The sequence below is a fragment of the Acomys minous genome (genome assembly GCF_964271855.1).
Source record: "Acomys minous genome assembly, chromosome: 5".
Taxonomy (NCBI): domain Eukaryota; kingdom Metazoa; phylum Chordata; class Mammalia; order Rodentia; family Muridae; genus Acomys; species Acomys minous.
The window spans coordinates 17,806,465-17,819,610 of NC_140494.1; the positions used below are offsets into that span (position 1 = coordinate 17,806,465).

A 13,146-nucleotide genomic window follows, 5' to 3' on the forward strand; every position below is an offset into this window, starting at 1 on the left:
AATAACATATTAAACAAATAAAATCAATAATTCCTACGAGTTCTTAGAAATACTAGAACAGGAGATGCTCCATTAGATAGTGTGTGTGTGCGTGCGTGCGTGTGTGTGTGTGTGTGTGTGTGTGTGTATGTGTGTGTGTGAGTGTGCTTATGTGTGTTCTTATGTGTGTGTGGCAGGGAGTGCTTTACACTGAGAGACTCAGGTCCATAGGCTGTTGGATTTCAGACAGGCATCTAGGAAACATCGCTTTGATCCATTACTGAAGAGATAGTTGAATCTTAACTTCCTACTGTTTAAAGTTGCGACATCAATACGAATTGCTCAGTTCTGAATATATGTGAATTTGTTTGTGCAATGCCTCATATATAATAGATGCTTAAGGAAAGGGACCCCTGCCAGGTATGAAGCCACATAACAGTAGTCTCAACATTTGGGTAGCTGAGACAGAGGACCAGGAATTCACTCATAGCCCTGGCTACATAGACCCAGGATACATGAAACCCTCATCTCTAAAATGTAGAAAAATAAAGGGAGGAAGGGAATGGAAAGGAAGAGAGGAAGAACCAAAGTGAGGAAGGAAGTAAAGGCTAAAGAAAACTGGCCACAAGTTCACAGCCCCTCTGTCATTTCCCATGACCTCAGTTTGTATACCAAAGCAGCCATCCCAGTTAAAAAAAAAAAGAAAGAAAGAAAGAAAAAAAGAAAGAAAGAAAGAAAAGAAAAAAAATTTTAATGACACCAAAACCCTATGTTTTTGTTCTGTAGTGATTTTCCTGCCAAGCCAAGAGGCCCTTAGAATTTGGAAGGGAAGTAAAGTGAAAAAATGAAACTGTCCTTTCCACTTCTGCTGCTCGTGGCCTCATGGCTTTATGTGACCAGGTTTTCTGTTGTCAGCATACCCCCGTCTATGGAGCATCAGTGTGGTGCTGAGAGGCACAGAAGGCTTTGTGGTTGTGTGGTGTTGCCGAGAGAGCAGGCCCGCGTTGCCTGTCTAATCCGATTTCATCAGCCCACACTAATCACTACTGATAGTAGCAAAATTTAGCCCGGATCTGCTTAGTTAATCTGGACCGACAGAGGGTAAGAGAAAGGGACACAAGGACACAGGAATAGAGGGACAGAGCCAACACTCGCTTCTCGCCTGACTCCCGCATCTAGAGCCTGCTCATTTGATTTCCTTGGGGATTCTCTCTCTTACCTTATAAAAACAAATACACTCCTGGTTGTCAGGATACCAGCCTACTCCAGAGTGACTCCATCAACAACAGGTGCCCTGCAGCGGCTGGGAGAGTTGGAGACAGCGGGGGCGAGCCTACCTCCTGAGGCTGCACAGAAGGCACTTCCAGGTGCGTTGGACCTGAGACTCTGTATTATTTATTGAAACTGAGCCCTCTTTTCTTCTTTACCTCCGGCTAGCCCCGGAGGCTGGTGTTTCTAATATGGAGCTACGAGCAGTGGAGCTGCAAGGCCCCTCAGATCTGCTTTGCTCTCATCCTTTGTCTTGTCAGTGAACCTGCAAACTGGTGTCACCCAGTTTTTAAAGCACATCTTGGAGAGTAATGAGGAACTGGCCACCAAGCATCTGATAGAAGGACTAGGATCTGGGGCTCCTCCACAAAGATTCAAGTCTTTTTTCCTTATGGGATTTTTCTCCACTCTGGTGCATATATGAATAACACCCAGAGCGCAGCTGTTACCTCGGTGTACTGCCTGACCATCGTGGCAATCTGACTGTGATGTGTGCCTTCACAGGCTTCCTCTCGAGCAGGAAAATGGGTTCTCTGAAAATGACCTTCCTTGTTGCTTATGACATCTGTGTCTGGCAAACCGGGGGACTCTTTGCATTTGGGTAACAAAGACATTTGGAATACATGCCCCTCGATTTTCGATGTTGGTGAAACTGCTGTTGGTCACCGCAACTGTCCTGCATGTTGCCATGCTAAAAACACCTAAGAGTAAAAATGTCTCCTGGGTAAGTAGATGATGTTTTGGTATCTCTTAATATATTTTAAGCACCAGCACAGAATGTGAGCACGCAATGACATTTAGTGGCTTTCGTGGTGGTAGGAGTGTATGGAAAGCACTTGGGAGCATTTCTTTCAAAAACAGTATAAATATGGGTTAGCAAGCTTCTGCCAAATAGCGTGGCACACTTGCTAAAATATGAACCGGAAGACACGTGAACTCTGGGGTTTTTTTTTTTGTTTGTTTGTTTTTTGGGTTTTTTTTTTTTTTTTTTTTGGCATTTTCAAGTTGTTTTATCTTAGTGTACACAGGCAGAATTTAGAATGCATTCATAGAAAGTTAAGCCTTTGATTTTAAAATGTTTTCAGCTCCAAGGCCTGATAGCACAGATTTTGAGTGGGGCCAGGGGTATGGCAGATGTTAGGGGCAGACTGTTGGGAGGCATTCTCTGAGATTGTTGTCAATACATTCCGTTCCTTTGTTTTTTTCTTGGAAAACATGTTAACAAACAATATTTCTTAATTTCATATGCCCAAGTAATTCTCATCAGTGAGTAACAAGTATGCCTAGTGAGCACTGAATATTTCAGGAATCGTTGCCATGTGAATCCTAATCAAATTTGACTGTGGAATGTTGTCTTAAGGTAGTTTCTTACCAAAGACAAAAAAATAAGTCAGACTAAGCTCAGAGTAATGAGTCCTATCTGAAATTCTTTAAAAAAAAAAAAAATGCCTTGGCTCCTAACTGCTAGGTTTAGCGTGCACTTGGAACTTAACTGGCAATACATATTCTTCGTCTTTCTAGATCAAGTTGGGTTTCCAATACCGCCTTTGTAGCTTGTCACCACACAAGCATGGCCACACTCAATGGAGACTTCATATGAGGTTGACTACGGTTTTCTTAAGGTAGCTCAGGAAGCATAAACAATTCCATTCAAAACATAATCTTACCACATCAACTGAGATTTACCAGCAATTCTTAATTTATGTGAAATGGCGTTGATGATTGTCTGAAACTGGTAGTTGTGGCTTTTTTTTTTTTCTGCTGATGGAAAGTGTTTGGATTATTTTCTACTTTTCATTGATTTTGAGACGTGGTCTCACTATGTCAACCAGGTTGGCCTCAAACAAAACAATTCTTTTTCCATAGCCTCCCAAGTGCAGGGTGCATATAGGAACCCTAGGAGGCCTGGCTGAGCTATTCTCTGTAATACTTAACTAAAGGAGATATATTTTAATTTAAAACACAATTCTCATAATTATTTCAGGCAAACTGCCAAAACGTTTGATACTATTCGTACTAAAACCTTGTAATCTTTGCTTAATACTGTTGCTGTCTCAATCTTTCTTTCCTTCCTTCCTTCCTTCCTTCCTTTCTTCTTTTCTTTCTTCCTTCCTTCCTTCCTATCATAATGAAGGACTGTGGTTAAAGCCCCTCTGTCCAAACAACAGATTTGTTTACATTCCTGCATGGATGACCTCGGGGCCTAATTCTCAGGCTCACACACACTTCAGCATTTTCCCCTGCACAGAGACACTCACTGAGAAAGGGGTAGTCTCCAAAGAAGAGCTTCTCCTTCATCACTTTAATCTTCCTAAAAGATTAATTCTCCCGGGGCAGTGGCTCCACAGTGGGGTTTCCCCGCTGAGAACAGAACTTGGCACATTTCACAGGCTTTCACTGTCCTTGGTCTTGCTTTACTTCAGCACAATTTTTTATGCAAATTTTTTTCAAAAGTTCGAGTTGTTCACTAACAATTTAGAATCGCTTATTCCAAATAGTTACTTTAGTTCCTTTAGTGATGGGAAACTCGCTACTCTCTGCTTTTACTGCAAACAGCATTTGGAATGCTTTGCTCCATAGAGGGCAGGAGAGAAGGCTTAATTGGTAAGCACTTGCTACCTCAGTGAAAAGATGAGTTCTAACTCCCCATGACCCATGTAAAATGTAGGGCCCCATGCCCCTTCCCTCAGCCCTGTATTAGCGAGGTGAAAACAGGAGGATCCCTAGAGCTTTCTGGCCAGTCTATTTTAATTAGTGAGCTTTAGGTTCAGTGAGAGATCTATATCCCAAAAGTAAGATGAAGAGTGATTGAGAAAGATGCCCAATGCCAATTTCTGACCACTGCACATGTATGTGCACATGCAACACACACACACACACACACACACACACACACACAGAAAGAGAGAGAGAGAGAGAGAGAGAGAGAGAGAGAGAGAGAGAGAGAGAGAGAGAGAGAGAGAGAGAGAATATTTGTTAAAAGTAAAGCTTATGAGTTTAATTACCTTTTGCTTTACAGGGAGGACAGCAATTGTGCTGACATGTGCTGATTATAGGATGAACCCATAACTCTTGTTATTATTATAAAGTTCCTTACTTTGAATATTTATGTGCAGACATGCACCCAGATGTTGCCCCTTGAGATGATTGCTCCTAGCCCATTGAGGTGGTTTGAGCTTTGAGCGTTCTCACAAGTTGTTTGGCATTTCTGCTTTGTCATTGGTCAGTTCCCATCAAACCTCAGTTGCAGATGTGAGTAAAGTGACAGCTCCTGTGGCCCTAGCCATGAGCTGGATGTCAGTGCTGAGGACAGGGCTGGCTCTCCTTGTCTCTGCAGAGCGTTGTGGCCCTGAATTAAACAGGACAAGTCGTGGTGCACAAGGACCCAGGGCAATGGCCCCTTCCCTTTCCTTGTGCATTGCCTGTCAGAAATTGGGGCGTTCTCTCCCTGACACTTACCTTGTCTGTCAAATGACAAAGAAGCAGTAGTTCTGACTTGTTCTCCTAGGTGAGGGAAGGATTGTCACATCATTCCACCATGAGCATTCCCCCAAATGTGCATCAAATGCCTTCCCCATATTGTAGGTCTAGACAAATAGCAGTGAACAGATACTTGAAAATACAAGACCCCATGAAGTTTCCATTCCAGTGAGGGGGGAGACAAAGAGACAATCCATGAAGTATTTAAGATAGCCAATGAGGAAGTCTTAGGGAATGCCAGGGATTGAGGAGGGGCTGAAAATTGGATCAAACTTATCTGATCAGAGACCTGAGGAAAGCAACAGAACAAAAGAAATGCTTGAGTACAAGGACAATTGTCTTCCTCCCCCCCCCCCCCCACCTCCACAGCAGGAGCATGCTTGGATTGTGTAAGGAATGGCAAGGAGGCCAGTGTAGATGGGCTGCAGTGGCATTCATTCAATTTCTTATGTCCTGTGTGCACTGTCAGCTCACTTCCAGGGAGTTGACTCCGTGATCCTTTAGAGTAGGCTGCTATGCCTAAAGTGGCGTATGAGCCCATTGCTACAAATCCTCTCACATACTTAAAGTATCTCTTGATTGCTTATTGTACATAAGACAGTGTAAGTATTGCCTAGGGCATTTCTGTTATGTATTGCTATAGGAAAAAAGGCAAGAAAAGGTCTGTAGGTGTTCAGCACAGGGAGGACTATGTTCTTTTTTTGGCCTGTGGCTGAATCCACACATGTGGAAAGATGAAATAAGGCAGACCAATTGCCCTCATATGTCTTTGGTGGTTTTTCCCTTTGGATTTGAAAGACAGATGTGCATCTTTCTGTTCGTTCTCCACAGAATCCTTTATTATAGAGACATCATAGTTGGATAGCTAAGCAAACTTGACAAATCAGGTGACAAGAAGGTAAGGGGGAAGCATGGGGTCCCTTTAGAGGCCAGTCATGTATGTTATCCCATTCAGCTGGTGATTGCTCTTAAAAGGGGGGAAATTGATTGTTTTATTTTTAATATTATTGAAAATGTTCTTTCAAACCAGAATGAAGATACTTTGTATGTAGTAGAAATTAGAATAAAACTTTTTAATATAATATTAACGATAATGTTAGAAAAGAAGATGGTAGAGGTAAAGGTCCAGGTTTACCGAGACAGTTTTTCCCACCAGTGCCGAGGATATCATTAATTACACCAGCAGCCACCTTTGTCCTGTGCGTTTTGACCTATGGTCTTACCGACGCTTGCTTGTGACGGCTCTATAGAACAGATGACAATGTGTCTCAGATTTCATGGCAGAGTGACCTACTCTGTGGAAAAGTCATTTAGGCTTGGAAGTGCAAAAGTAACGGAACCACTCGGGTTCCCAATTCCACTGTCTCTGTGCTGTTCTTCATCTTCTCGGGAGTTCAACTCCATCATCCTGAACGCCCAAGTATTTTAAGTAGACATTCTTATGTCTATGTCTGTAAGGATACTGAGTCATCTGCTGGTCTTTTCCTTTTGTTATAAACCATAAGACACTAATTACAGTTATTTAATTTAAGAAAATGAAAGTAAATTGTCAAGAACACAAGCGGGCATGTTTACCATAGCAAAGACACTAAGTAAGGACTCAGATTTTGAAGGATTGCTGTCTTTTGTGTTTTTGTTTTTATTCTAACTCCTGTGTTCAATGTCTGTTTTGGCGAATTCCAAACTGAATGGCTTGAAGCCATGACTTACTTGGTCAGAGTTTTCCTCTTGTTGGGTTAGCTTCATATCATATGTGTATTTCACTGCACGTGTGCTTTCCTGGTTTTCCAGACAGTAATAACAGTTACTGAAACTACGTGACTGCAGAGTTTTACTGTATTTTCTGTGAACATATAACATTGTCACAAAAAGTACTTCCCTGTTATTGGAGCTGAAGATAGTTGAGAACACTGGCGGTTCTTCCAGAAGACCCAAGTTCAATTCCCAGCACCCATGTGGTAGTTCACAATCATGTGTAGCTCAAGTTCCAGGGGGATCTGATAGCTGTTCTGGCTTCTGTGGACACTAGTCCTGCATATGGTACCCAGGCATAAATGCAGGCAAAATACCCATTCATATAATATATTTTATATCAATCTATAATTATATTATAGTATGTATATTAATAATTAATTGATATATTCCCTGAATATTACCTGTTCTCCCCTATTCTCTTATTAAGATGCCAAATGAGATGGTGGATGCTTGTAATATCAACACTAGGGAGGTCAGGGTAGAAAGAGCTTAAATTCAAGGCTGGCCACGGCTACATAAAAGGACCTAGTAGGAAAACAAACAACCAACAAGAGGATGAATTAAAAGTAAACTCTCTTTAGATATACATGCAACATTGAACTTTTCCAAATTTTATTTACAACGGATGAAATTATAGCGAATCTTGTGACAAAGCTAGCACGCAGCCACTAACCTTTGTCCAGACACTCACACAAGGAGGAAATTTTTTTTTCTCCAATAACGGTTTGTTTTGGTTGATGTAAGCTATTTCTAGTCTTGGAGGTCTGAGCAGTTGCACACCAGGTTGGCATTAGTGGAGATGAAAACGTAACATTTTGGGAGCCAGCAAGAAAATAATAAGGAGCCTGTATTTGTCCGTATCCTGCCACTAATAACTTTTCTTACTTATTCTTTAAATTTATATTTTCAGAACACTGCTAGTTTACATTCATAGAGTTTTTAGACATTTTTAAAGGGATCAAGTCATTCCTGCCTCAAAACCATCTTCCTCTTTCCTTGGTCCTAGGGGCACTCTTCACTCTACACTCGGGCCCAAGGCGATGCTGACAGCGTCTGTTTTGGCAAATTCCAAACTGAATGGCTTGAAGCCATGACTTACTTGGTCCGAGTTTTCCTCTTGTTGGGTTAGCTTCATATCATATGTGTATTTCACTGCACGTGTGCTTTCCTGGTTTTCCAGACAGTAATAACAGTTACTGAAACTATGTGACTGCAAAGTTTTACTGTATTTTCTGTGAACAAATAACATTGTCACAAAAAATACTTCCCTGTTATTGGAGCTGAAGATAGTTAAGAACTTCTGCTTTGGAGACCAACTCTGGGTCTCCCTAATTTTACCACCAGCTATGTGACCTGGGTAAACTATTTACCATTTGAGTTTTAATGTGTCTGTCTCTTTGTAAGGGCAATAAATTTGTCCTGGAGGAATATTTTCTGTAAGTACTGTGTATAAAGTCCTCACAAAACCACCAGCACATGCGCATGGCAATCTGCTTCTCTCTGTCCCCTTTTCTAGTTCTACCACTATGAACCTGACTTGGGATTTTAGTGCCTCTAATGTAGTAAGCTGTGCGCCAGCCTCTGTTATTTATTGCTGATTTCTAACCCTTCCCTTTCCTCACCCATTTCAAATGATTCTTCTATCCAGGAGGCGTCGTTAAGCCTAGATCCTCATCAGTCTCTAGGCAGATCAAACCCCTCTCAGATTTCCTCACTGTCCCCAACTATATTAAATATTTACATCCCATCTGAACTGCCTGCATCGGACAGACAAGTGAAGCATCCAAGACTAGAGGCTGGCTCTTCCGGGGCCCCTCTGCTTACCAACTCTCATTTCAGCCCCTTGGCTTTTAGCTCGGTTGTCTTTTCTTCTTGTTATGATACAAGACAAGACACAACTTAAGGGAGAAAGGGTCAATTTGGCTTCATGGGTTGACAATATAGTCAATCATGCTGGGGAAAGTATGTTATCAGGAGTTTGAGGAGGCTGGTCAGGTGCCAGCAATGGGGAAAGTGAGGCAACAGAAAGTGATAGAAGGCTATAAAACCTCAAGACTTAGTCCTAGTTAACCACCTCCAACAGCCACATTTCACCTTCCAGAGATTTTGTTACTGACCCAAATGTTGTCACTACCTGACACACTCAGACACATGTGCCTTTAAGAGGCATTTCACCACATTCAAATCATAATAGAACCTCAGTGTTTCGAATAGAAAATCCTCCAACCTGTCAGTCTGTCCTCTATGGGTCTGCAGTGATATCTCTAGCTCTTGTGCCTGAGATTAAGGAAAAGAAATGGAGGTGCCTTTGAGAAACACTATTAATCCTGTGAGATCTTCACACTGGGATGTTAATATTCTCCCTTTGGGACCAGTATCTCTGCCTGGGAGATCATCTTACCTGTCACCTTTAAGTTTTCAGGGCCTAGGGATGGTAAGACCAGTTACGACTTATTCCCTTGGTTTGAGAGATACTGTAATTTGCAATATGTTCACAAATCACAACTGTTCATCATGATCCAGGACACTGCTTAGTTTGGGGGGTTTGTCTCAACTAACTCAGGATTGGTGTAAGAAGACTGTGAGAGCACTGTGCCTACCTTCCTCAGACACCTGGGTCAGCAGAGAGAATATGCCACATATTTGTCCTGGCCAAGCTGCTAATACGCCCCTTTGGTACCAATCTAGATTTCTATGGGGACTATCTACAGCCCAGAGTTATCCTACACTTTCAACTCTGCTGCTTGTTTCCATAAAGAAAATCTCCGCCTCTCTGACACATGCTGTTGAGCCTCATATTTACCTCTGCTCCCTCTCCTCGGCTACCAACTTTATTCCTCCACCTCACAAATGTCGTTGCTGCCATTTCTCCTAAGCCAAGGTCAAGACAGAATATTATTGGCCAAAATTGTGGGAAATTAAAGAGATTGGTGGAGTTACCTTTATCATGTGTACAGCTCTAGCCATGGTGCAAAGTCAATTCACATTTAAATTACTAGAAATAACAGAACGTGTTATAATGCATGTCACAATAGTAGCTCTTTTTTCTTGTCTTTGAAAGTTAGCATGCATGCATGTATAATGCAAGCAAACAAAGGTGCAATGACTTTTGCAGGGGAGGCAAACATAGAACGTTTAATTTTTCTAGAGAAGAAAATAGTTTTCTTGGTGGTGAGTGCTAATTCACAAGAAAACAAGTCAATTATTTTGAAATTGCATGGTTTTAACATTCATCCATCTAGATTTTTTTTTAAGTGAGATGGAAACTCTCCAGCTCTCTCAAGGTACAGAGCAAACTCCCACTCCTTTCAGAAAAGGGACTGAGATCTTCAGGGCTGCAAACATATCAGAGTTCCTGTCACCACAGAAGTTGGATATTTTTATCTTAGTACAGTTTGCCAGCTCTGGCTCTTAGCTTTTAAAATTATGATTATCATCATTAATGTTCCCTGTCAAACCAAGAAAGGTGAGATTACCTGGGTTTGTTCTCTGGGAGCTCAAAGGCATGCACCTGCACACACACACACACACACACACACACACACACACACACACACACACACACACACAAAAGGGTGCATGACAAGGTTCTTGGTTCTATTCTGCCTACTTAACCAAGCCCCAGGCCGTGAGCCTATGGAGCATCTTCCTCAAATACAGGAAAAAAAAAAAACCTGGCCATCTTGCTATCCCTGGGACCCAAGAAAATAACCTGTTATGTTATTATTTTAGTTTGAAGGACTGGGTATAAAAATGCTGCCAATTTAACAGAGTAGAAGAAAGAAAGAGTGTTGCCATATAATACTCAAAATGAATCCCATCAGGAATCCTAGCCTGACACTGGGTACTTAAGTGAAATCGCTGAATAGACCAGGAGTTACGGAAATGAGGTGGTGATCTGGTGATACTGTCCAATGACACCCAGAGTCTAACTGTTTGCGAATAAGGTGTTTATCTTGGCAGTCTTTGTATTAACTGTCTATATATCTGAGCAGTGGCAGAAATAGCATATGTTTTTAAACATGAATGACAGATGTGAGGTAGACTTTTCAAATCTAGCAGGTATGGTGCGACATTGCGCGGGCTGCTCTAAACAGAGACAACCATCTCTCATGCAGCTCCATGTCTATAAACAGGCAAACTTTCTATTCTGAAGCTTCATGGCATCTCTCCTGGGTTGTTAGTCTCTTGGACTGTGTACAGTATGGGGCCATATTGTATCTTGCACTGAGTAACGTCAACTTCAAGCCTTCTTTAACACTAGCATCACCTATTAGGACAAATGAGTAAAAAGACTATATTCTTGCTTTTCTTTTTCTCTGAGATTTTTTTTCTTGACTGCAGACTGAAGGGCCAGATACTGGAATGGTTTTTGAGATGAAAGAAGGAAAAGAAACACATCTTGTTGCATGTTCCTCAGGTGTCACAACTATGTCATAAGATGCAGTGGTGAAGTCTTACCTCTGGTGAGAGAGTCTATAACTATGTTCATTTTCTGTCACTTTATCAGTGACCATGCAGAACTATATAAGAAGCCAGGCGACTGCTTTTTGGAATGGGCTGTCCTTTTTGGATATACATTCTATTTCTGTAGTTGTACCTCTAGTTACTTATTTTTCTAAAGTCAGGTTTCTTTTTTTCTTCCAAGGTATTAATACCCTGGTAGTGAATTACAAACAAAATAACCTCCAGGAAGGGTCTTGTCTATATAATATCAAAATTTTAAAAATCAAAAATAATAGTAAAATAAGAAAACACTGCTCCCATGAAAATAGGTAGAAAATATAAACAGTTCCAACCAACAGCAGTTTACATTTTTTATTCCCCAATGTAAACATGCTTCTGATGAGAATAGAACGCAGGAAGCTTATCTGTGGGGGAAAGAGCTCTCAGATAGGAATTTTACGTTATTGTTTTCTTCCCTGGTTGATATCTGGGGATGTGTCAACGTCACATTCATTTGACCTATCAGTAGGGCTACTCTGGCCATCTCTACAAATGCTATAAATTGCTGACCCAGTGATGTGTTGCTCCCTATCTGCTGCTTTATATCTGCTGTTTGTTCATTCACATTTGCTTGCTATGTACTTAAAACATTCACTCATATAAAACAAGAAACATAACATACCAACCATACCAGTGTTTTTAAGCACAGAATTGCAAGTCACGATGACATTAAACAAGAATATTTCTCTATATTCTGTGGCCAAAGCATTACCTGAAATGAGACACTAAACTGCCTTTGTCCCACTGAAGAGTTGCAAAGTATAATAAAAGGTATTAAATACACTTGTTTTCAAATATTTAGTTTCTAAGATGGCTTGTTTCTCCCAGATTTCCAGGTGAGGAATACATCTGTTCTCATTTTCACTCCATATTGTTTTCTTCTTTTTCTTCTTCTTTTTTTTTCAGTGCATCCTAAACCTGTTAATATCTATATTCAGAAAAGCTGCCCTGGTTGCCTAGCAACCAAGCTTGGTGGGTTAAGAGGCACCAAGGCAAGATATCAAATGCAGCCAACACAACCTTGATTTACACTGTCCCTATGCAGACATGCATCCTCTCTGCATTCTGAATGGATTTTTTATTTTTCAAAACAAAACTAAATCTTTCAAAGATGTTCGCTCAGTGCCATTAGAAGTTTAAAAGTGACAGTGCTTGGGTAACATTTCAATGTGGCTGAATAAGAGTGAGGAAGAAATTGCTTTCTGCTCTGCCTTAATTAAAGCGAGGGTACTCCTATTGCTTGTAGGTCATGCTGTTCTTTCCACTTGTGCTTTTTATCTCCTCTGCAGAAAGATGTATGCCTTATTCCTGGAATAAGATGGAATAGAAATTGATGTGTCAACTTTGAGAAATAGAAGTTGTAGGATTAATTATTGCTGAGCATATGTTTTTGTATCTTATGCAAGGGACTGAAAGAGGAACTGAAGAGAATGACGTCTTGTGCTCATATTTCTCCACCTTCCTATCTTTGTCTACTTAGCTTTCTTAATTTCCTCCCATATGAAGTCCCCTTGACATTAGGAATAAGCAAGGCCCAATACTGTCCGCCTCACAGGCAATTTATATACTCTGTAACCAGAACAGAATTTTCTTTTTTTAGAGATAGAGTTTCTCTGTGTGTAGCTTTGACTGTCCTAGAACTCACTCTGTAGACCAGGCTGGCCTCAAACTCCCAGAGATCTGCCTTCCTCTGCCTCCCGATTGCTGGGACTAAAGGCATGTGCCACCTCCACCAGCCAGAACAGAAATTTTAATTTGAATTTTACAGCTCTTATTTTAATGCTTCATTTGTTTCACAGTTCCACTTTATTTGAAAGTGCGTTAATTATTTAGAGGAACTAAGTCTCCTAAAGGACTTTGAATGAACCCTTTTGGAGAATAATACAAGAGGAAGCAGATCACTGGAACTGTTGAAGCAAAACTGTGAAAATTATGGTATGGAGAGAAATAAAACACAGACAGTAAATTCATTGTTAGGATTAGTCCTGGGATCCTTCAGTCAATATAGCTTTTGGACTTTATGTGATAGAAAACACGAATCTTTTATTACTACTTTGCCACCATGTAGTCATTTAAACAGTCTGTTTTATTTTATCTTTATGCCCCAGTGGGTATAAAATATGGCTCTTTGAGGCACACTAGATGTTCAGTTTTTAT

General features: G+C 40.9%; 1 protein-coding gene across 12 annotated transcripts in view; it reads left to right on the top strand.

Moving 5' to 3' along the window:
- The window catches only part of CACNB2 (calcium voltage-gated channel auxiliary subunit beta 2), a 340,356-nt gene that overhangs the window by 145,826 nt on the left and 181,384 nt on the right, over positions 1-13,146 (top strand). The window contains exon 1 of one of the 12 annotated variants that reach the window (XM_084782574.1): positions 150-1,972. The exons of the other annotated variants lie outside the window; for them this stretch is intronic. Within the exon in view, the coding sequence (XP_084638700.1) occupies positions 1,889-1,972 (84 nt within the window). The 5' untranslated portion in view covers positions 150-1,888. Of the gene's footprint in view, positions 1-149; positions 1,973-13,146 lie in introns of those variants that run through there. 12 annotated transcript variants of the gene reach the window in all.